This window comes from Agelaius tricolor, unplaced genomic scaffold, assembly GCF_023055355.1.
Source record: "Agelaius tricolor isolate 1412-34295 unplaced genomic scaffold, bAgeTri1.0.p SCAF_55, whole genome shotgun sequence".
Classification (NCBI taxonomy): Eukaryota; Metazoa; Chordata; class Aves; order Passeriformes; family Icteridae; genus Agelaius; species Agelaius tricolor.
Window position 1 is genome coordinate 1775871 of NW_027269315.1, and position 23002 is coordinate 1798872.

The window sequence follows — 23002 nt, forward strand, 5'->3', positions numbered from 1 at the left end:
CCGCGCTCTGGGCCCGGCCCCGGTCAGGCCTTACCGGGAGCGGCGGCACGGCGGAGGCGGCGCGGCCCGGAGCCCGCACGACCGCGGGGCCGCTCCTTCCGGGGCCGCCGGGGCCCGTCCCGCCCGCGCGGGCCCCACGGCGGGGCCGTTTGCACCCCCGCGCCCCCCGCCCGGTGCTCACCCCCGCGGCCGCCCTACGCCGACGGGCCTCGGGGCGCGGGGCGTTCGGTGCTCCCCGGCGCGGCCATTTCCAGAGGAAAGTAGGTCCCGCCGCCCGCCCCCGCCCCGCCCCGCCCGCCCCGCCGGGGCCGCCGCCGCGCTGGGTCCTAAGGGGGAGCCGCCGAGCGGGGGGCGCCGCCGCTCCCGCACTACTTTGGGCGGCGGGGGCTGCGGGCGGAGGGAGACGGTGCGCGGCGGGCGGGCGCTGCGGCCGCGGGGGGGGGGGGGGCGCGGGGGGTGTGACGGCGCGCGCGCGGCCGCAGCGCACGCTGCCGGGCGGGGCGGGGGGGGAGATCCCTCCGCCGCGCTTAACCCCGGCGGCGCCGGGGCGGGAGCGCACGTGGGCACCGAGGGGGCGGGGCTAGAGGAGCCAAGCTCCGCCCCCCCACCCCGACCGGCACCGGCACCGGGGAGGGGTAGAGGGAGGGCTCCCGGACCGCGATGGGGGGGTGGGATTCGGGATGGGGATCGCCCACGGTGTCCCGGGCCGGTGTCTCCGTTATCAGCCGGTATCCGGGTTCCCCGTAGGAGCCGCCGGGACAGGTCCCGGTGTATCCGGAAGAGCTGTTATGTCCAGTGCCGGTATCCCTGTACCGGTCCGGGAATCCCCGGTAGGCGCAGCCGCCATGCCCGGTCCCGTGGTTCCCGGTAGCAGCCGCCATGCCCGGTCCTGTGGTCCCCGGTAGCAGCCGCCATGCCCGGTCCTAATCCCCGCTCATTGCCACCGCGTGCTGCTGCTGAGCCACGGTCCTGCACCACCATGCACGCCCGGTTCCGGTATCCCCGGAGCAGCCGCTCCTGCTCCCCCCCGCCCCAAGGGGTACACGGGGCCGGTACCCCCCCGTTTGGGGCCACATCAACCCCCTCGGACCGTGAACCCCCTCAGGGAGGGGTAGGGGGGGTCAGACCCTGGCCCCCCGCGAGCCCAAACCCCCGAACCAGAGAGCTGGGAGGGCAATTGAGGGCGTGCAGACCCCCGGGCTGCCCCACCCTGGTCCCAGCACCCCAATAACACTTCATGCCCCCCCCCAGCAGCTCCTGCTTCTCTTTACCACCATAATTGTGTAATTAGCAACAATTAGCCCGACTGGGTGGAGATAAGCCACAAGGGGAACCGCAGCCAGAGCCCCCCCCACCACGCTCACGAAGTTCTCAGGGAGAGAAACGGGGGGGACAGGGCTGAAAAACCCCCCAAAGGTCCCAGTGAGGTTCTTGGGGTGCTCAGTCCCATAAGGAGGGGGCACATCCAGGCTTGGAGGGAGCCTCCCCCCCCAAAAAAAGGAACAACCCCCCCAATCCAGGGGTTTAGAGACAAAACAAAGTTTAATTGTTCCAGCCCCGACTCCCACGGGTCCGGGGGAACAACACCCGCATTCAGCCCTGGCTGCCGGAGCAGGAACGGCCCCGACCTGTCCTTGTGTGTGTGTGTGTGGGGAGGGGGGGCAGCAGAGAACCCCCAGCCCCCTGTGAGCCCCACAGGCTGTGCAAAGTGAGGGGCTCCCCCCGAGGAGGGCCCTGGGGAGGGGTCTGTCCCACCCCCGGGATCACAGCAGGCTGGTGCATCTGTCACAGGAGTTGTCAGTGCGCTTCATGAAGATCCCCGTGGTCACTTGAGCATGAGGGGACATCAGCGGCAGCGCATTGGGGCTCCAGGTGGGCTCTGTGCCCCACACCTGGCTCTCCTTGGCTGAGGACTGGAGGAAAATGGCCCCTCACAACTCCACCACCTTCTTCCCTTCATCTGTCCTCACCTCCCAGCTGGGGACACAGCAGGACAGGCAGGACGTGCCAGGGGGACAGACAGACAGACACACAGGTGGGACCCCAAACCCCCCCAGGCCTCTCCTCATCTCTGCGGGGCCCAGACCACCCTGGGACCCCCTCCCCAGGAGGGGCAGCACCTGCCACGTCCTCCCCCAGCTCTCAGCTCACCTGGAAGCTGTGGGGACAAGGGGACATCGAGGCACTTCCTCCCACCGAGGTGTCCTCCCTGTTCCAGATGACCCAGAGGGGTCCTCCCTGTCCCCCAGTCTCGGGGGCCCCTCAGGGAATGTCACCAAATGGATCAGGATGGAACCCTGGATGCTGATGATGATGGAGCGTGGCAGGACTCGTCCTGGAGGAAGGGGGGACAAAACTGGTGGCAGGGGTGGCTGCCCAGCAGCCCCACAACACCCCCCAGACCCCGCAAACTGCCCCAGCAGCCCCACAACACCCCCCAGCTCTCCCAAACTGCCCCAGCAGCCCCACAACACCCCCCAGACCCCCCAAACTGCCCCAGCATCAGGTGGAACTCCTCCTTGCCCACCACCACCAGCACTTTGGAGGCTGCAAGGCTGGTACCAGGTCGGGGGGGCTGCCTGGGACCCCCCAAATCCTCCCCTCAAGGCTCAAACCCACTTCCATTTCATTCCAGGGGTACCTCAGCCCCCAGCACAAGGTTTTGGGGCACCCCCCCACAGAAATGGGGACACTTCTGTCCTCATCACCTGGGGTGCCACAGGGGCATCAGGAAGAGAGACCCCGGGTGGGCAGCCCCCTACTCACCCCCCCGGGACTTACTGCTCTCCACCGTGGGCTCACAGCCCAGGGAGGTTTTACCGGGTGGGGGGAAACAACACGGCTCGGTGGTCCCGGTATCACCCCGGGGGAAGGGACGAAGAAACGGGAACTCCTCCCGGTGGGGCTCCAGGGGACACAGCCCCGGGACCACAGCGGGTCTCGGGGAGGCTGAACACAGCCCCGGGGCTACAGGAGGTCCCGGCGAGGCCGAACACAGCCCCAAACCCCCACCTGGGGAGGGGTCCCACTGTGATGAGCCTCTCTGGTACACCCGCCGTTCCCGGTAATCCCCGGTGGAGCAGCCCCGCTCTCAGGTACACCCCGGGAACGGACCCCCGGAGGGCAGGGCCGCCCTTTCCGGAGCCCGGGACACCCCCAGGCCGAATCCCCCCGCACGGACCCGGGGTTCGGTAACCGGGGATGAGAACGTGGCGGGACGGCGCGGGCGGGCGCGGCAAACAGCGCAATAAAAGCGCCCGCCGTGCCGGGGGGGCGGGGCCACCGCCACTACACCGGCGGCCGCACGTGACCACAACACCGCCCGCCCGCTCCCATTGGCTGCGCCGGGCGGAGGGGGGCGGGGCTAAGAGGCCGCGCATGCGCTTTAGCTGGAGGGGCTCTCCATTCATGAAAAACGGAGGGAAGGGATGTGGCCACGTGGTGGTCGCGAATCTGAGCGGGAATGGGGAGGGGGGGTGTGAAAAATGCGGGTTTTATCCTTGGCTTTTTGCAAATATTCAAATGAATATGATATGTGTTGTGTTAGAAAGTGATGCTGTATTAATTCTCTTAAGTAGTGCGTTAAATATAGTTTTAGGTTATAACAAAATGTTAAAATAGAAACTATGCTCTGTAGGATACTTTTTTCTAAAGAAAGGACTCGCACCGGGATAGCAGCCACAGGACACCTAAATCTTTTAGAGAAAGAGAATTTATTCCTCCATTATCAGGAGAAACAAACTTTTTCCTGCCTCGCTCGGGCAGGAAGATTCAGATTAGGATTCAGAGGAAGAAGTTGACACTGCCCAGACAGAATCCTGTGTTTGAATGGAATTTATGCATCATGTATGAGATGTATGAATATGCAACAGGCTATTGTTTTTAAGGATTAATCCTCTGTTAACGTGGGTCCTTTTTTGGGTTTATTTTGCCCAGAAAAAGGTACCCACACCGTCCATAACTCTTTGTCTCATATTGTCCTAATTCAAATTTTCCAAATTATTATTACTCTAATTCTATTACTATTTTTAAAACCATTTTATTACTGTTAAACTTTTAAAATTGTAAAAACAAATGATTGGCGTTTTTCACAGAGGGAAGGAGTGTCCTTGTCCTGTCCCCCCCTCCATCCCTCCCCACAACCTTTCCCAGCCTGGGGACACCCAGGAACATCCACACCAAACTGCTCCTGCTCCCCAAAATCCCCATTGCTGCCTCCCCCTGCTCCAGGACCCTCAGACCCCCGGGGATATTTCAGGATATTGACCCCCCTTGACCCCTGCCCCAGGGATTCCCAGCTTCTCGTGATGCCTGACTCAATCCTCAGGGACCTCCAGCCTGGGAATACCCCAATTTCGTCTCCATCTGGCCAACATTTAGAGGGGAAAGTGAGTTTTTTGCCCATCTAGAGGCCAGAAAGTCCTGGAGGAACCCCCAGAGCCCGAGGATGTCAAACCCACAGGGACCCAGCCCAGACCCTGGGATACTCCAACCCCTCAGGATACCCAGCCCCAGGGACCCCCAACCCCCTGGAATGCTCAATTCCAGCCCCTCCAGACACCCCAACACAGCTCAAATAGGGCCATAGATTTTCTTTATTTTCCCAAACAATTAAATAGTAGTATTTCTTTTGTTTGTTTTTTGTTTTTTTTTAACTGAAATGGTTAAAAGCAGGCCGCCCCCTGCCAGGGCAGGCAGGCATGGGGGACATTTATATTACCATTTATAAATAGAAAAATAAAACTCTCAAGCAGGGAAGGTTAGCAGTTAGCATGGTTAGAGTTGGACCTGGCACGGGGTGCCCGTGGCAGACACCCAGTGCCCACTGCAGCCACCCTATGGGGTGACAGGGACACTCTGGGTGACAGGGACAGACCCAGAGCAAGGGGACAGGCAGGAACTGCTGCCAACTGCTCAATCTTGGGGTGCTTTTGGCATCTCCCCAGCTGGATTTGGCCCCTAGGGCAGGGTCTGGTGCTGCCTGGCTGGGGTTTCACAGGCACCAACCCCACCCCAGTGCAGTGGTTAATAAAGCAATAAATACCAGGGGGGTCTGGGCGTGGGGACCCAGCCATGGGGGGCTTTAGGACACAGCACAGGGGCCACCCCCTGCCCCAGGGCAGTGTGGAGCCCCAACCTCCCCACAGCACCGGGGGTGCCCCTGTCCCTCCTCCCCGTGCCCGGAGGGTGCCCAGGGCCGTGGCATCCGGTGTGTGGCATCACCTGCCAGAAATGGGGGGCAGACACCCCTAAACCTGCAGGGCCTCGTGGCCCAGCACGCCCCCGGCCAGCCGGTAGAGCAGGCGGGAGTACCAGTGCATGCCCACGTCGGGCACGGTCCCGTTGCCCACCTCGGGGTGGGCTGGCAGCAGCGACAGGAGCCCGTGGAAGAGGCGGAGAGGGGCGAAAGCCCTGTGTGCCCAACGGTGGCTCTCCAGCACCGCATAGCAGGATGCCAGCACCCCGTTAACCAGCAAAGTGCCCTGAGAGGTGAGGGGGGCAAAGACGCCCACTCCGTCCTCCCGAGAGACCCTCAGCACCCTCGTGGGGCGCAGCCCCTGCCCGCCAGCCCCGTGGGCCAGCACGGCGTCGCCCGGGCGCACGCGGCGGGCGAAGATGGGCAGGAAGGCGGCGGAGCCGTTGCCCTCTCCCCGGGCTGTGAACACCAGGTGCGATGGAGTGAGCAGCAGCCGGCGAGCTGGGCTGGCTGTCTCGATGGCCACGAAGGAGGCACGCTGGCCCGGGTCCCGGTGGAGGAAGAGCAGCACCTCGGTGGGCACCAGGCGCCCGCCTGGCTCGGCGCCCAGCACTCGGTCACCCCGGCGGAGCTCAGCCAGGCCCCGGTGCTCCCCGCTCTGCAGCGTCACCGTGGCGTGGCCGGGGAAGCAGCCACCGGTGCGGACGGCCAGCGAGTTATCTGGGAGGATGGAGAGAGTTATTGGTGTCCCCCCAGTGATCACCTCCACCTCCAGAGGGGAAACGGCGAGGCCCGGACCCCCCAAAGCACCCCCAGAACAAAGGGGGTATTTTTATTTTTCCTGTGTGCAGCTCCTGAATGCTGCAGGGCCCCTTTGTCCACCCTGCACTGTTGCCCTTTGTTCCGGGCTCCAACGGTGACATTTATGGCCATTTTCACTTTCTGTCAATTGGCACTTCTGGACTGGATGGCAACTGCTGGCTGGAGCAACTCTGGGGCTGTGGGGCTGCATTGCTATTCCCCTCACCAGGAGCTGAACCGCAATTTTGTCTCCATCTGGCCAAAATTTAGAGGGGAAAGTGAGGTTTTTGCCAATCAGGGGGCCAGGTAGACCAGGGGGAGCTGGGCTGGGGCCAGACCCCAACCAGAACAATAATCCCACATGGATCCAGGACATCAAGGGGGAGCAGCAGGGGCTGTGGGCTGGGATGTTTATGGGAATTACAGCCCCCTGCCCTGGCGGGGGGCAGGAGCTGAACCACAAGGTTGTCTCCCTCTGGTCAAAATTTAGAGGAGAAAGTGAGAATTTTGCCAATCAAGGGGCCAGGAGGAGTTAGGCTGGGGCCAGACACCAACCAGAACAATAATCCCACACGGATCCAGGACATCAAGGGGGAGCAGCAGGGGCTGTGGGCTGTGATTTTATGGGAATTACAGCCCCCTGCCCTGCTGGCAGCCCCTTCTGGGTGGTACCTGCTTTGACAGAGACGTGGATGTGTGCCTTGGACTCGTAGTAGACCCAGTCGAAGCCGGCCTCCACGGCCAGCCGTGCCAGCATGCCGTACTTGTGGCGGTCACGGTCGGACGTGGTGATGTCCAGAGCCCTGCCCTCGTAGTGCAGAGAGTCGGGGAGGTGGTGCCCATCTTCATCCCAGCCCTCCGTCACCCTCAGCTTCACCCCCGGCCACATGTTCATCACAGCGATGGCCAGCGAGTTCACACGCTCCTTGCAGCGCTGTGGGGACACCGGTGTCACCCTCGCCACGACAGACAGGGACAGACGGACACCAGGCTTGCAAAGGGGCTGCTGCTGTGGGGGTGCCCCCCCCCACCCAGGGTGCACAGAGGGTCATGGCCGAGCTGCTCCCGTGGCTGGGTGTGGGTTGAACGTTAACGTGCCCCGGGGTCCCGTGGTGGAGCTGCTCCACGGGCAGCCGGGCAGAACGGGCACGGGAGCGGGACGGGCACCGGGACGGTGTCACCTTCCCCGCGGCCACCGCTGTGACTGATTAACCTGGTGGGGGGGGCCGTGAGGCAGAGCTGGGGGCGGCTGACCCTGAACCAGCCCCAAATCTGGGCTGACAGGGACAGTAGGGGGTCCTGGGCGGTTCTGGGGTGCCTCTCCCCATCAGCAGTGGGGTGCAGGGGTCGGAACTGCTCCTGTCCCCCCTCCCCACCCCCGGCATTTGCTGATGTCACAGCGTCCCTCAGTGCCCCAGTGTGTCCCCCCCTGCCCCGTTCAACAAAGCGGCTCCGGGATCGCGGGGCCGCGGGGGCGGGAGTGCGGGGCGCGGGCCCGGGGCGGCCGTGCCGGGCGGGGGGGGCGGCAGCGGCGGGGGGGCAGGAATGCGCTCGGCCCGGCCCGGCCCGGCCCGGCCACAATAGGCGCCTTCCAGCCCGGAGCTGACCTCAGGCTCCGGGAATGCCGCCGCGGCCACAAAGGGCCCTTTCAGCCACCCGCACCCCGGGCCGGCTCCGTGCCCGCGGCTCCGCCGGGCCCCGCCGGGCCCCGCCGCCCCGGCCCCGCCGCCTCCGCCGTCCCGGCTCGCGGGAGCTGCCGGCGCCGCCTGGACCACTCGCAGCATCCCCCGTCGCCATGGCGACCGCGGGGCCGCCCCTCGCCATGGCAACCGTGAGCATCCCGACGGGCGCGCGGCGCGTCCCGGGCTCCCGCCGCCCCGGATTTCCCCCGAGCACAGAGAGCGGTACCGGGGCTCCCGCTCCGCGCTGTCCTTGGGGCCGGGGCGCGGCGGCGCTGGGGGAGCGGAGCCACCGGTACCTCGTGCCCCCGGTGCCGTCCCGTCCCGTTAATCCCCGACGGTCCCGCCTCGTCCCGGGGCTCCGGTGCTGCCGGGAGGGAGGTACCGGGGCACGGCTCCGGGAGGGACCCTGTGCCCCGGGAGGGTCGGTGCCACCCGGGAGGATCCGTGAGCCCCGGCATGATCGGTGCGCCCTGGAGAGCATCGGTGGCGACCGGGAGAGCTCCGTGAGCCCCTGAGCGCGTCGGTGCCGACTGAGAAAGGTCCGTGAGCCCTGTCGAGGGTCGCTGTGATCCCGCCCAGCCCCCCCGTCGCCCCCCACGGCCCCGCGCCCCCGGGAGCAAGGCCGGACCGGGCCGGGCCGGGCGCAGCCCCCACCTCGGTCATGAGCCGGTCCGCCCCCGTGTTCTCCTCGTCCTTGAAGATGATGTCGGGGTTGTAGTTGGGCACCAGCTCCCTGAAGCGCTCCGAGCCCCGCAGCACTTTGCCCTCCGCCTTCCCGCTCGCCCCCAGCGTCTGCTCGGGCACGTTGGGCACGAACTGCTTGTAGAGCAGAGGCGAGAGCTGCCGCCGCCCCAGCCGCCGCCGCCCCACCGGGCCCCGACCCGGGCCGCAGCCCAGCACCGGCGCGGCCAGCAGGCAGGCGGCGAGCCCGAGCAGGACGAGGGCGAGCGGCCTCCACCGGGGCATCCCGCCCGCCGGGCCCCGCTGCCTCCGCGGGTCCCGTTCAGTCAGCGGGGGCACGGGCGGCTGGGGCGGGCATGGTCCCGGTGCGGTGGCCCCGGGGCTTTTAGTTGGTCGCGGTGCCAGGGGCGGGTCGGCGCCGTTTCCTTCTCACACCCACGGTCCCGGCGCTGCTGCGGGATCCGTGACCGCTCGGAACGACTGACCACCCCCCCGTACCCCCCTCCTCCCGCCGGTGCCGCCACCCACTCGGAGCGCCGCCGGTTGCGCGCCCACGGGATCAGCACCCCCTCGCCTGCACCCCGGTCCCGGGAAGCTCCCGACACAGCCCCAGCCTTAGGGAAAACCCTCGCGGAACGGCGTCCCAGCACCGGGCACCGGCACCCAGCTCCGGGCACTGCCCTGGCACTGGCACTGGGCACCCGGTTCCTAAGGCTGCCCCGGGACCGGCACCGGGATCTGACCCCGCGTCCCAGTCTCGCTCCCCGTTCCCGTCTAAATCCCGCGCTCTGGTGCCGCCTCCTCTCCACGGTCCCTGCGCTGCTCTCCGGTACCGGAACCCCCCCTTATCCCATCCGAACGCCGCGATTCTGATCCTGGAACCTCTCCTGTCACCGCCTGCTGGACCCGGGACCCCTCACTCCCCGTCCCGGTCCTTCTCCTCCTCCCGCTGTCCCTTGCACCGAGGATCCTCCTTATTCTAAGGCTGTGCCGCCGGTGTCCGCACCTGCTCCGTCCCCTTGGCACAGCCCCGCTCGCGGGACCCGCTCCCTGGCACTACCCCGGTCCCCTCTGTTCGGTCCGACCCACGGTCCCGGTCCCCGTTCCTGGCCCAGCCCCCGGTACCGGCTGCCTTGGGTGCTGGTCGGCACCGTGCGCCGCCCCGGCCGGGCTGCCCCCACCGTGGCCGCTCGGCTCCGGCGCTGGGCAGCCCCGTCGGGCCCCGCCTCGGAGCCGGCCCCCGGGAGCGGCGGCAGCGGCGGCCACATCCCCCGGGGCCGCCCCCGCCGGGCTGCCCTGCCCCGGCCGGCCCCTCCGCGCCCCGGCACCGGGGAACCCTCGGAGCGGCACCGGGGCAGCCCCGGAGCGGCACCGGGGCACCCCTGGAGCGGGACCGGGGCTATGCCAGGGCTCCGGGTACCGCCGAGGACGGGGCTGGGCTGCTCCGGGACTGGCACCGGGCTCCAACAGTGCCATGGGCACCCCCGGCACCGGCACCGGGACCGTGCCCCCAGCGCTACCGGGAGAGCACCCAAGGGCACCGCGGGCCCCGGCGATGGCGGGAGGCAGCAGCGGGGTCGTAGAAGGTTGGGAATGGATCGGAGAGGGGGTCCCGGTCCCCCCCCAGCTCCCCCGCAGCCCCGGTGCCAGCCCGGGGTGACTGGGAGGGGAGCAGGTCGCGGGGAAATCGCGGGCACCGATGGCCTCATTTCCTGCAATATAAACCAGGTTTCCTGCGCTTCCTGCTCGGCCCCAACCGGGGGGGGGGCGGCGAGAGGGGGGGGTCTGGGCCCCCCACCCCCGCCATGGAGGGGCGGGGGGCGGCCTGGCTCGGCCCCAGGCGGGGCAGGATGGGTGGGGGTTCGGTTCCCCCGGTTCCCCCGGTTCCCCCGGTTCCCGGGGCAGTTTCCGCTCTGGCTGCACGACCCTCCGTGCCAGGAGGTGAAGCCTCTGCTTTGCCCCTCATGTGGGGGAGCTCTGCCCGTACCCCAAAGCCTCCTGGAGCCCCCCAACACCCCCGGGGTCCCTCAGCCCAGCCCGGGCAGCGGGCAGGGAGCTGCCCTGCCTGGAAGAAGCTCGTTAACCCCAACCAGGAAGAGGGTTAATTAAGGCCTCATAGGGCCCATAAAGAGGGGCAGGACTGTGACCCCCCCAAGGCAGGGACACCCCACCCCTGCCCCTTTCCTACTCGGCCCTGCCCTTGGGAGGAATAAAACCCCCAGTTTCAAGTATTTTTATATAAAAAACGGTCACTATTTATTTCTCCAAACAAGTTCTGTTGTAACAGAGACCCGACATACTCATCACATCAAGAAGCTGAAGGAGAGGGGGGGGGGTTGTCCCCTGCACCCCAGGCCTCCCCATTAGGGACCCCAAAGGCCTCAGGGTGGGCAGGGGACAACCAGTGTCCCCCTGCAGCCCCAGAGTGACACAGGGGTGGGCTGTGGAGTGACTCTGGGCACAGAGCCCCCTTCTATAGTGTCAGGACAGGTGGGGCAGCATTTAAAACTCACCCAGACCCCGGGGAGCAGCCAGGAGAGGTCGGGGGGGGGTGGTCCCAGCCATTGTTGCACGAGGTATGTAAATGGGGGTGGGGGGGCTGCAGCCAGCACAGCCTCGGGGGGACCCCACACCCCTTGGGGACATGGCTCAAGGCCAATGCTCAGTAGCACAAGAGCTGAGACAGAGCAGGGGGATAAACCCTAAAGGTGTCTCAGCTTTCCCTGAGGGGCCCTGAGGCACCAGGTGCTGTCAGGGCCAGCTCTGTGGCTGGCAGCCACCACAGTGAGGGGAAGGGGGGACACGTCCCTGTCCCCCACTGTCCCCCAGCCCTAGCAGGGCTTGCTGCGGGTCCTGCGGCGCGTCACGGGCAGCGGCAGCTTGTGCAGACCTGGGCACAGGGAGAGTGTGAGAGCCAGGCTGGGGGACAGGGGACACCCCAGCAGCCAGCCCTGTGTCCCCATGTCCCTGTCCTCACCAAAGGCACGGATGAGCTCGGCCTGGACTGCCCAGGAGACCCTTTTGACCAGGCACAGCGTGGTGAGCCCAGCAAAGCCCATGTTGTAGAGGAAGACAATGTAGAAGTTCCCCAACCAGTTGAAGCGGCCAAAATCTCCCAGGAGGTCAAAACGGGTGATCCCTGCACAGGGTTGGGGTACATTGGTCAGGGCACCCCCATTCTGGGGCCACCCCCATGCAGGCATCACCCTGATCCCTCTGGGAGGCTCACCCAGTGTCCTGGAGAAGACAGGCAGGGCTGAGCTGAGCACCAGCAAGGAGACACAGTTCCCGATGATCTGGGGAGAAGGAGGAGGTTTGGGGGGGCTTCTGCAGGGTGGGCAAGGAACTTTCCAGATGCCAGGGAACCACTGGAGGGGGGGTCCTGCCTGGCACTGTCGTCCCACATGGGGACTGCACAGGGACACACAGAGGAGGGAACAGGGTCTTGCACCCCCACAGGAGCCCCCCAGCCCCATCCTGTGTTCCCACCTTGGTGAGGGGGGTGTCCTGCCTCTCTGGCAGCAGCCGAGTGAACAGGGGGGAGCTGTAGAAGCCCACGACAGAGGAGAGCATTAGGTAGCTGCAAGGAGTGTTAAGGAGGAAAACAGGATGGGCTGGCACTGGGAACAGTGTTGGGGACACAGGGGACATCGCTGGGGACACAAGTGCCCGCCTGAAGGATACAAAATGAGGACAACCTGCAGTGCAGCTCCAAAGGAACCAAAGATGGAGAAGGAAACCTGGCCCAGGGAGGCGTCCTGCAGGAAGAGGAGGGAGCAGGTCGGGGAGGAAGGTCCCCAGAGCAGCCAGGGACACCACCCTGAGCTGTGCCATGCCCCCAGGAGGGTACCTGGATGCCCCGTGGCATGGCAGCATCGTCCAGCAGTAGCTCCAGGACGTGGAAGCAAACAATGAGCACAGAGATGCCCTGGGAGGAGCAGGGAGGGAGTGAGGGCGGTGGTGAGGATGGGGACAACACCCCCAGCTCCCCTGAGAGCCCTGAACTCACTGTCAGTGCCAGGAGGCCCAGCATGGCCAGGGGGTAGCCCAGGTTCCTCTGCCAGGGCGATGCTCGGTGCCGCAGCTCTGGGGGGAGGAGGTGCCCAGGTGAGAGGGGGGCACAGCTCCCACCCCAGGGCAGATTGAGGGGGCAGGATGGGGGGTAGCAGCCCCCAGCCCATTTCCCTCCATGGATTGCCAGGGCCCAGTGCTCCCAGTGCCAGGCTGGAGGGCACCCAGTGTCCCTTTGCCCCCAGCCAGGCTCCTCACCCAGCTTCCTCCTCTTGCTCCGGATGGCAAAGAATTGCTCCCGCAGCATCTCCATGTCCAGATTCAGCCAGCAGGAAGCTTTGCCTGCTGGGGAGACACCCAAGGGGCTCAGGGGGATGAGGGTTCCTCTGTGGTGGGGTAGAGGGACCCCCCAATCCACCCCATGCTCTCCCCTTTGCCAAGCGGCAGCACCCACCAGAGTGGATCCTGTGGGACACAGCGGCTTCCTCGAACCTTGTGCAGCTCAGCTGCTCATCCAGGTCCTCCAGGAGCTGGAAGGGTGGGTGAGGAGCCTGTGAGTGGCTGCTGGGCTGTGTGAATGGCAGCCCTGGGGACAGTCACCCCCAAATGTGGGGCAGAGGGACTGTGGGGTGACGCCTTACCCGGGGTTTCACCAGCAGCTTCCCAGTGACAGTGAACATGGTGGAGAGGCCAAAGGGGGTGCACACTGTGGTGGGAGGAGAGGCTGAACAGGAGGTGTCCCATCATCCTAGCCCTCCCCACACCCTCAGAAGGATCCTGGAGGCCTCAGCCATGAGCCATGGCCCCTCCAGACCCCATTTGGATGGAGCAGGGCCTCGTGAGGACACAACTTACACAGCAGCAGCAGGACACCAAAAAGCGAGATGCAGGAGTAGAGGTAGGGCAGATAATATTCCCAGAGATCTGCAGAGACAGCAGGATCAGGCCAGGGGCACCAGAAATCCCTTGTTCCACTCAGTGCCAGGGTCTAGAGCCCAGCTCACCCACCATAGAGTGACTGGCGACTGGCGGCGTCGTTGCCCACGATGGCAGAGGCCACCCAGACCATGCCCAGCACCAGCAGGGTCAGCAGCAGCAGCACCACCGAGGTCTCATACACCCTGGCCATGATGCCCTGCAAGAGCTGGGTTAGCAGGGAGTCACAGAGAAGGGGACAGGGGTGGGGACAAGTGCAGGGTCACCCACCTTCTTGGATCCTGCAAACCCCTCTGACTCGGTGAAGAAGTAGGCAAAGGGCATGAGGAAGACCAGGGACATGTTGGAGAAGAGGAAAACCAAATTCCAGAGGCCTGGAAGAACGGGAACCAGCATGGGGTGAGCTGCCAGGCAGGGCAACGCTGGCCCACAGATTTTGGGGACAGCCCAGGGTCACCCACCATGAATGAGGGAGCCGTTGAGCCACTGGATGTAGTAATTCTGGGGGAAGGAGAGCAGCACCTCGTTGCTGATGATGGAGAAGGGCAGGAGCAGGACAGCACCCAGTGCCACAGCCAGGGTGAAGGTACAGAGCCCCAACCTGCCACAGGGACAAGCAGCACCTCTGGGTCAGGCTTCCTCTGGGTGTCACAGCCCAGTTTTACCCCCCAGCATCACCAGCACGCAGGACACGGTGTCCTGGCTGAGGAAGAGGATGAGGAAGGGGACAAACAGGAACTCACGCAATCCTGTTGACAGCAGCGTCCTCGTCATCATGAACTGTGGGGACAAAATCCCAAATCAAAGGGCTGGGGGAGGTAGGGCTGCCCAAAGCATCACTGCCTCCCCCTGCCCAAGTTCTCCCCTCTCCAAGTGCTGCAGAAATCCTCCCAGGGAATTCTGGCTTTGCTCCCACCTAGGGCAGCAATTGGTGTCACAGTCATCAGGCTGTGGTGGGACTGGGGGTGCTGAGGGAGGCCAAAAGCAATGGAGGAGCAGGAAGAACCCTCAGGAGGCTGAATTTGGCTGTTGAGGGCTGCCTGGCTCTGGCAGCTCCCACTCTCTTACCTGCTGTGAAATCCGTGTGCTTCTTAAAGTGGGTTATGATGAAGTGGCAGAGGATGTAGAGGCTGGCAAAGAGCAGGGCACAGATCTGTGGGCAGAGGAGTGTGGGCACTGTGGGCACCCCGAGGGGATGCATGCTGCCAGCCCTGGGGCTTGTCAGCTCCACCCTATTTGTTTTTCCACTCCTGGCCCTGGTTCCACCCCACTGGTGTGCTCAGACCTATCTGTTCAATGGGCACTGCACCCAGGCCTCATGCATGGGTGCCCACAGGCTGGCACAGCCCCCAGACCAGGGAGGGGGGCTGAGAACCCACCCAGGAAGGCCTGGATCAGCCTGTGCTGGCAAATCTGTGACCCCGTGGGACATCCCTGAACTGCTGGGTCCCACAGCCCTGGCCTTGCTGGCAGAGCCACGAGAACAGCCTTGAATGAGGAGCCAAGGACATCTGCGGTGTCCCTGCTGCCCCCGCTGGAACGCCGAGGTCAGGCCAGCGCCGGCGATGCTCAGGGAACACGGCGACCTTTCATCCCTCTGGGAACGCGGCAGGATGAGGAAAGGTCGCCTGAATCCTCCACCTTGGCACAGGTGCAGCAGGAAGCAGCTGTGGCACCTCCCTCCTGCCTGCCTGGGGGTGCCCAGGATGTGCCAGTGGGGTGCCAGGGAGCCCCCAAAGCTGGCCCAGCACTGCACTCCCAAAAGGGCAGCACCCAGCAGGTCCTTCTGCTCCTGCTCCCACCCAGTGAAGGGGCTCAGGCCACACGTTCCCTCCTGCCATGGGCTGTACCCCCTGGTTTACTCTGCCGGGTGGGGAGACCCCCAATTCCTCCTGTACTCAGTGAAGTCAGGCTAAGAAAGATTTGTGTGCCAAGCCAGGGGCTCCTGGCTGAGATGTAGCACCCCAAGATGGAGGTCTGGGGGCTCAGGGCCACCAGCTCTGCCCTGTAGGCACCGAATGTGGCTGTGGCAAGATGGCCTTGGCACTGCTGGTCACAGCCCCCTTGGCTGCCGTGCCCGCAGCACCCCCAAGGCCCTCAGGAGATGCCAGGACCGGGACAGTAAGGTCATCCCTGAGCAGAGGAGCGGCCCCAGCTGTGTCCGAGGTTTAGGGAGCTCTGTAGGGTCCTGCTGACCCCGAGCTGCTGGCCTGGGGACAAGGACAGAGCCAGGAGCCTGGCATGGGGCTGGCCCGGCTCTGACACCACCACAGCACTTCCAGCCCTCCCAGCACGACGGGAGCGCAGCTGGGACTGCTGGAACGGGCACAGGGGTCGCGGCAGGGGCTCAGGAGGGTCCAGCCATGGCACCCCACTATCTGCTGGGCACACGCGGCCACGGCGGCTCTGGCCCCGATAAGCACGGGGTGTGGAGCCCTGCCACAGCCGTGAGATCCCGACGGTCTCATGGAGTGCTGCGAGCCCCCCAGCCGCCCTCCCACCTCTCCCCGCCACACCGAGCCCCTTCCCCGCCGCTCCCGCGCACTCACGATGCACTCGCGGACCCTCTCGTGGAAGAGCTGCTCCCGCACGGCCAGCGCGTCCTGCTCCACAGGGGCCATTCTGCGGCCAGCATGGCAGGGCCGGCCAGGGCTGCCGGGGGCAGGGGCAGGAGGCCAAGGCCGGTACCGCCACGCCGGTCCAGCCGTTCCGGTACCGCTCCGGTATCGCCGCTCTGAGCTCGCCGGGTCCAGCCCAGCGCCGCCGTTGAGGCCCCGCCCCTCCCGTGGCCACGCCCCCTTACGCGCTACAAAGTATCCGCTCCCCCACGGGATGAACGGGCCCCGCAGGCCCCGCCCCCTGCCGCCCATTGGTTCAGAAGGTTGAATGAGGCGGAGCTCATTGGCTGAAGTGCGGCGCGCCGCGCGCTGATTGGCTGAGCCCGCCCACCGCTCCTACGGGCCCGCGGCCCCCGCGGAGCCCCCCGGAATTAGGAGCAGGGATGGAGCTAATCCCGGGACCGGGATAATCCCGGGTGTGTTAATCACGGAGAGCCGCGGGGGGCAGGGCTGGGCTCCCGAGAACTGGGGCCGCCGCGCAGGGCATGGCCTCGCTGGGGGGATCACAGGCAGCTCATGATGGGGCACAGCAGCACCCAGGGTGAGCCCCCACCCTGGGGAACCCAGCGATGTGGGGGCGTCACCCCCCCAGCTCTGCTGGGCAGCTCGGGTAACAGTGGGGCCATGCCAGCTGCCTCACTGGGCACAGACAAAAGGGACAGTCTGTTCCCATGGGATGGGGCCAGCCAGCCTGGGTGAGAGCGGGCACTGAAACAGAGGGTTTGTATCCGACACAGCGTAGCTTCTCTTAAAGCCTTTTATTCACAGACACGGTAAAATCACAGACACATGGAAAATCTGCATGATCACATCCGAGAGGGCAGCACATCCCTGGCCGAGCCCATGGGGCCAAACCCCACGCAGTGCACAAGGAAGCTCAAGTGTTTGAAGCAGACATTTCGTGGACATGCGACAGCGGACAGAAGGAATGCAGCGTTTAGTATTCCTCCCCTTCCTCCTCTCCCTCCCCTTCCACAGAATCCACCCCCACCTCCTCATAATCCTTCTCCAGGGCTGCCATATCCTCACGAGCCTCCGAGAACTCGCCCTCCTCCATGCCCTCCCCCACGTACCAGTGCACAAAGGCCCTCTTGGCGTACATCAGGTCAAACTTGTGGTCCAGGCGGGCCCAGGCCTCGGCGATGGCCGTGGTGTTGCTCAGCATGCACACAGCCCTCTGCACCTTGGCCAGGTCGCCCCCGGGCACCACCGTGGGAGGCTGGTAGTTGATGCCAACCTTGAAACCAGTAGGGCACCAGTCCACAAACTGGATGCTACGCTTGGTCTTGATGGTGGCGATGGCGGCGTTGACATCCTTGGGCACCACGTCCCCGCGGTACAGCAGGCAGCACGCCATGTACTTGCCGTGCCGAGGGTCACACTTGACCATCTGGTTGGCCGGCTCAAAGCAGGCGTTGGTGATCTCAGCCACCGAGAGCTGCTCGTGATAAGCCTTCTCAGCAGAGATGACCGGGGCATAGGTGGCCAGAGGGAAGTGGATGCGGGGGTAGGGCACCAGGTTGGTCTGGAATTCTGTCAGGTCGACATTCAGGGCTCCGTCAAAGCGCAGAGAGGCCGTGATGGAGGACACGATCTGGCTGATGAGGCGGTTCAGGTTGGTGTAGGTTGGACGCTCGATGTCCAGGTTGCGGCGGCAGATGTCGTAGATGGCCTCGTTGTCCACCATGAAGGCGCAGTCGGAGTGCTCCAGGGTGGTGTGGGTGGTCAGGATGGAGTTGTAGGGCTCCACCACGGCCGTGGACACCTGCGGGGCTGGGTAGATGGAGAACTCCAGCTTGGACTTCTTGCCGTAGTCGACAGAGAGGCGCTCCATGAGCAGGGAGGTGAAGCCAGAGCCGGTGCCACCGCCAAAGCTGTGGAACACCAGGAAGCCCTGCAGCCCTGTGCACTGGTCAGCCTGCAGGTGGGAAGGGGAAAACAAGACCAAACTGTCAGGAATTCTCAACTTCAGCTGTTACTGAAGTCACTGAGTTGCCCAGGAAGACACATTATTTCCCACATGGATCTCAGACTTTTGGGGCACCTCTGTCCATTCCACTTCCAGCCACAGCACCCTGTGTTCCAGCATGACCTGCCCTCAGGAGAAGGGACCCCTTCCTGCCCCCTCCCTTCAGCTGTTTCCTCCTATGACCCTGGCAATCTGCTTGGGGGAAGGGGCAATCCACTAGAGCTGCCCCAGCAAGAGTTAAATACTCGGCACAGCTGCTCATAAGCAGTTGGTCAAGCAGGATCAGCATCCAGATCAAGAAGGAACCTCAAATGACCTTAAAAAGGGATGAAATAAGGTTTTCCCAGAGACTGAAATGACACAGAATGCCACAAGCCCCATCACACCCCTGGAACGTGCCAAGCTCAGGTCACACATCCTGTGCTGGTGGGGTTGCAGAGCCCTGAGTAAAGGGATTCAGGTCAAGGACAAGGCAAGGGGCTGATCCTGATCACTTAGAGCATCCAGACCCCAGAGGGAGCCAGGATGTGCTGCAGGCTCAAATCCATCCAGATCCTGGAGGCACAACAGGGGTCATGCAGCCCCCACCAGGAAGGCAGGAGGCCCCTCCTGGCACAACCCAGGGCTGATCCCTCCTGGCACAACTCTCTGCCCCACAGCGCTGATGGGCTGAGAAGGACCTGCCCGGGCACACCTGGAGCTTCCCTTTGTCCCCGCATCCCCCGCAGGGGCGAACCCACCCCACGAGACCCCCCCAGTGCCCCTACCAGCTTGCGGATGCGGTCGAGCACCAGGTCGATGATCTCCTTGCCGATGGTGTAGTGCCCGCGGGCGTAGTTGTTGGCCGCATCCTCCTTGCCCGTGATCAGCTGCTCGGGGTGGAAGAGCTGCCGGTACGTGCCCGTGCGCACCTCGTCTGCGGGGACAGCCCCGGGCCCCGTTAGCAGCCGCCGCCCGCCGCCAGCGCCCGCCCCGCCCGCCGCCCGCCCCCCGCGCGCGCTCACCGATCACCGTGGGCTCCAGGTCCACGAACACGGCCCGGGGCACGTGCTTGCCGGCGCCCGTCTCGCTGAAGAAGGTGTTGAAGGAGTCGTCCCCCCCGCCGATGGTCTTGTCGCTGGGCATCTGCCCGTCGGGCTGGATGCCGTGCTCCAGGCAGTACAGCTCCCAGCACGCATTGCCGATCTGCACGCCCGCTTGGCCCACGTGGATGGAGATGCACTCGCGCTGCGGGGGCACACACCACTGGGTCACCTCCTCTGGCCCCTCTCTGTCCCACCCCAGCATCCCCCCGGGGTTGGGAAGGGTCTCTCCTCAAGGCTGGATGGGGTCACATCCTGCCCAGCTGCTCCCGTTGTGCTCAGCTTTGCTGCTGCCATCCTGCTCCTCCTTCCCAGCAGCTGAGACCCTGCACCAGTTGGTGCCTTCACCCCACGCACCCCACAGAGCCAGGAATTGGGGTTCCCCAGGGTTATTGCTGGTCCCCACTATTCCCAGTCTCCTGTGAGGACAGGGACACTTAACCCCCCTCTGCAGGGACAGGGACACCCCCATATCCCAGGGAACATCTCAGTGCTCAGCTCCGAGGGTCCCATCCTGCCCCTCCTGGGAGCTGCGACCCTGCCCTCGGCGGGATAAAAAGATTGCACAGAGGCTCAAGCTCAGCACCCCCAAACCCCAATTGTGCCCTAGTGCCACCCTAACGAGTGGCTGAGCTCTGCTGGGGTCACCCAGGATGCGAGGAGGGATCTGTGGGGTGACATCCGTGTTTGGGAACAGACCGCAGCCACCTGCGGGGGTCCCACCACCCCGCAGCTGCCACCATCTGCTCCCAAATGGCGCCCGGGGAGGACATTTTCCAGCCGGGCAGCCTGGGCAGGGCGAGGTCAGGAGGAGGAGGAGGAGGAGGAGGAAGAGGAAGCTGAGCGCAGCAGCGGGGCAGGGACTGCACCAGCTGACCCGAAACGCGGACATTCCCGGCCGCTCCCTGCACATTCCCCACCTGCTCCCCGCGTTCCTCCCACCCGGGCCGGGGGGAACCCGCGGTTTAGGGGGGGTCTGGACCAGGGGGTGACCCCCGCCCCAGGAGCCATGGAGCGGGATCGGGATCACCGGCTCGGGTGGGGAGAAAAAATGGAATTCCGTGTTTCGAGGGATGGTCACGTTAGACTGAAGGGGGGGTCCATGATGGATTTAGGGGAGAAGGGTGGGTATGGAAGGGGGCGGGGCTGTACCCCTGGCGAGGGGCGGGGCTGTGCCCCCGCCGCGCGCCTTCCCGCGCGCGGGAACGGTAACGGTCGGGTTGACCCCGCCCCCACCGGGGGGCTACCGGAGACCACGTGCGACCACCGCAGGAACGCCGTGACCCCCCCCTTTCCCCCCAAGGGGTGCTCCCTCCATCAAGGACCTCATCCTCCATCCCTGCTCAACACCTCCATCCCCTCCTCTGCCCACGCACGGCCCCATCCGTGCCCCCCATCCCCTCCCAAATTCCCGACATGGTGCCCCCCACCCTTTTACCCCTCTGCTTTATTTCCCTCATCCCCGAAATCTCCCCCCCACCACTCCTTCCCCCTCCTCCCCTCCCCTCCGCACCCATTTCCCCCCAGTCCCCCGCACCCCCAGACCCATCCATGCTCCTCCATTCTCCCGCCATGTCCCGGGCCCGTCCCCCGGGTTTTTGCAGCCCCCTCCCCTCACCATGGCTGCAGCTCGGTTACTCGTCCCGACAAGCAAGGAATCGACGCAAGTACCAGCTACCGCCGCCCCCGGGCGCCCCCCTATATACCGGCCCGGGGGGCGGGCCGAGCGCCCCCGCCCCGCGCTCCTATTGGCCGCAAAACCCATCCATCAGCGCCACCGCATCGCTGATTGGCTGATGCGCGTGGCGCGCTCCGCCTCCTCCGCCCTCCGCGCTGCGGGGCTTTTTGGGGGGGGGGAGAGACGGGGACCCTCCCGCAGCCCCTTCCACCCCCCCCTCCCCTCCAAGGCTTGGAGTGCGGGGTAAGGGGGGGGGTCTGACCCTCCTGTGGTGCTCTGCCCCCCCGGTAACGCGTTTGTCCGTAGGATTGGGGGGGGGCACTGCCGTTCCCGCCCGTCCCCCCCTCCCCTCTTCCGCCGCCCCTCCCTCCCGGTGCGGCTCCGCTGCGGAGGAAAACTGCGACATGGAGGGGGGGGGCGGGGGAGCGGCGGCGGCGGCACGTGCTGCCGCGCCCGGTGTCGTCCCCCGCCGTCCCCGCGTTGTTAATCGGCTTCTCCGGGCGGACCCCCCCCCCCAATCCCCATCTGCACCACTCCCCCCCCCCCCCCAGGATTATTTGCACCCCGGGGGTCCCTCCCAGACCATCTGCAGCCTAAGCAGCCCCCCCCCCCCACCCAGTACCCCCCAAGTCCATCTGCACCCCCCGGCCCCTCCCAGCCCATCTGTACCCCTGGGTCCCACCGCCATGGGGGGGTCCGGGCTCCCCCCGCGGGGTTCGCACACTGGGGAGGATGGGAGGGAGGATGGACCCCGTTTTTCAGGGTGGGGTTTGTCTCAGCCATGTCGGCAGCACCACCGTGAGTGCCATAAAACGGGGGGCGTCGCACTGTGCCCCCCAACGTGGAGCTGCTCTGTGCCACGGAGAGCACCGGGGGGAACGGGAGGGCGCCATCCCCAGCCCCCACTTAATCCCCGGAGCTATTTGCACCCAATAATCCCCTTCCTGTTTTGCCAAGAGCTTTGCGGAAAAACCCAGCGGCCACTTCGGCAGCACACGCTGCTGCGTGTGTGGGGAGTGGGGGGAAAAGGGGTCCCGCATCCCCTCCTGCCGCACCGGAGCCACCCCACACCGGGGTCACCGGGCAGCCGAGCCCAACAACCGGGGCTGGCTCGGCTGCAGCATCCGCCGCAGCTGCATTGCAGCGCTGACGTGGCTTCCCCGCCATTTGCCTCGCTGGCCGCGTGTCCGCTCCGGTCCCACCGGGAAAGAACCGGCTGCCCCCCACCCCCCCCCCTTCAAGCCGCCCCCACCCCGATGTCAGTTTGGGGGTCCCGGGTGGAATTTGGGGGGGGTGGGTGGTGCTGGTGCTGCCGGTTCTGTTTGTGGAATGGGTGTTTTGTGGAGGGGGGGGGGTTTGTTACACACCCCCTCCTGAATTCCCCGCGCATCACGTCAGCTCTGGAACGGTGTTAGGAAGTGTTTTGGGTCGCTCGGAAAACGAGCAAAAGCAGGTTGAATGTTAAAGTGAAAGTGCGACAAAATTCACCGGTGACTTCCCTCTGTGACTCAGTAGTGAAAGCCAACAGAGGAAAATGGGGCTGAAATTAGAAATTGATCAGTGTAAAAGTAGATTTGGCCAAAAATGAACTACTGAGAGGCTGGGGATGGGAAAATAATGATAAAATTGAATAATAATTGAGATCTGCCCACTGAGTAAAAGGGGCAGAGTCACCCCCTGCCCCATTGTCAAACAGAGCCCTGGGCTTCGTTTAAGCCTAAAAAGTTTAAGCCTAAAGGCTTAAGAGCACTTAATCCAGAGCTTAATTGAAATAATTTACCAACAGATTCATATAAAATTTACTATAGGCACAACAGTAACACACAGGCCTATTTTATTTATGAATCTAAAGCACTTAAGAAGGAATCTGAGAGCAACATTCCTGGGACATTTGCCATAGAATATTCAGCCTTGCACACACACATACCTGAAGAGCATGTGCAGGTGTAAATACCTGTAAAAAATCCACCTGGAGTCCAGTATTGACATCAGTGCCTTTGTGTCTTCTCAACAGGCCAAGGGTTGAGCCCCCAGTTCTGGGGGATCAGCACAAGCTCTGTTCACCCTCCAAGAATCCCAAATTTGTGAGCTCACCGCCCCTGAGAGTTCTCCTGGTCATCCCAGGGGGTCTCACTCAGGACCTGCTGGGTTTAACACTGCAAGTGTTGGCTTTTTAGTTATCCTAATTTTCTATCCTGGCCACAATTTGTATCTTCCTTTGAAAGCTTGATAACAAACACTTGTTGTCAAACTTGGGTTGTCCTTCAGAAAAAATGACTTCCCAAGGCTGTTCCTTAAAATCAAGGAGTTCGTTTGACAGCACAAATTCCTGGGAGCTGATGGACTC

The 23002-nt window shown here is 64.5% G+C and overlaps 4 protein-coding genes across 12 annotated transcripts in view; all 4 read right to left on the minus strand.

The window, feature by feature from the left end:
• Window positions 1-432, minus strand: part of KMT2D (lysine methyltransferase 2D) — a 32707-nt gene extending 32275 nt beyond the window's left edge. For all 5 annotated transcript variants that reach the window (XM_071456024.1, XM_071456021.1, XM_071456022.1 and 2 more), the window contains exon 1: window positions 182-432. The gene's annotated coding sequence lies outside the window, so the exon portion shown is untranslated. The remainder of the gene's footprint in view (window positions 1-181) is intronic.
• Window positions 433-4577: 4145 nt separating this feature from the next.
• Window positions 4578-8646, minus strand: DHH (desert hedgehog signaling molecule). 2 transcript variants are annotated; one of them, XM_071456113.1, is made up of 3 exons: window positions 8335-8646; window positions 6671-6932; window positions 4578-5917 (listed from the first exon to the last, which is right to left on the minus strand). In XM_071456113.1, the coding sequence occupies exons 1-3, from the start codon at window positions 8644-8646 to the stop codon at window positions 5250-5252; spliced, it is 1242 nt and encodes a 413-aa protein (XP_071312214.1). In that variant the 3' UTR covers window positions 4578-5249. The 2 variants fall into 2 exon arrangements, with proteins under 2 accessions (XP_071312214.1, XP_071312215.1); XM_071456114.1 differs by lacking the exon at window positions 8335-8646 and adding an exon at window positions 7606-8121.
• Window positions 8647-10583: 1937 nt separating this feature from the next.
• Window positions 10584-16074, minus strand: LMBR1L (limb development membrane protein 1 like). Of its 4 annotated transcripts, none has more exons than XM_071456081.1 (17): window positions 15858-16074; window positions 14377-14461; window positions 14052-14088; window positions 13770-13909; window positions 13579-13682; window positions 13381-13507; window positions 13228-13296; window positions 13014-13078; window positions 12827-12902; window positions 12631-12714; window positions 12371-12447; window positions 12212-12289; window positions 12046-12119; window positions 11851-11941; window positions 11591-11657; window positions 11339-11500; window positions 10584-11251 (listed from the first exon to the last, which is right to left on the minus strand). In XM_071456081.1, exons 1-17 carry the CDS (start codon window positions 15927-15929, stop codon window positions 11193-11195), a joined length of 1467 nt encoding a protein of 488 aa, XP_071312182.1. In that variant the 5' UTR covers window positions 15930-16074; the 3' UTR covers window positions 10584-11192. The 4 variants fall into 4 exon arrangements, with proteins under 4 accessions (XP_071312182.1, XP_071312181.1, XP_071312180.1 ...); XM_071456080.1 differs by having other exon boundaries at window positions 12631-12717; XM_071456079.1 differs by having other exon boundaries at window positions 10584-11500.
• A 595-nt stretch (window positions 16075-16669) lies between these two features.
• Window positions 16670-20757, minus strand: LOC139604810 (tubulin alpha-1B chain-like). The gene is made up of 4 exons (XM_071456086.1): window positions 20596-20757; window positions 18900-19122; window positions 18663-18811; window positions 16670-17844 (listed from the first exon to the last, which is right to left on the minus strand). The coding sequence occupies exons 1-4, from the start codon at window positions 20740-20742 to the stop codon at window positions 16864-16866; spliced, it is 1500 nt and encodes a 499-aa protein (XP_071312187.1). The 5' UTR covers window positions 20743-20757; the 3' UTR covers window positions 16670-16863.
• Window positions 20758-23002: the final 2245 nt, after the last annotated feature.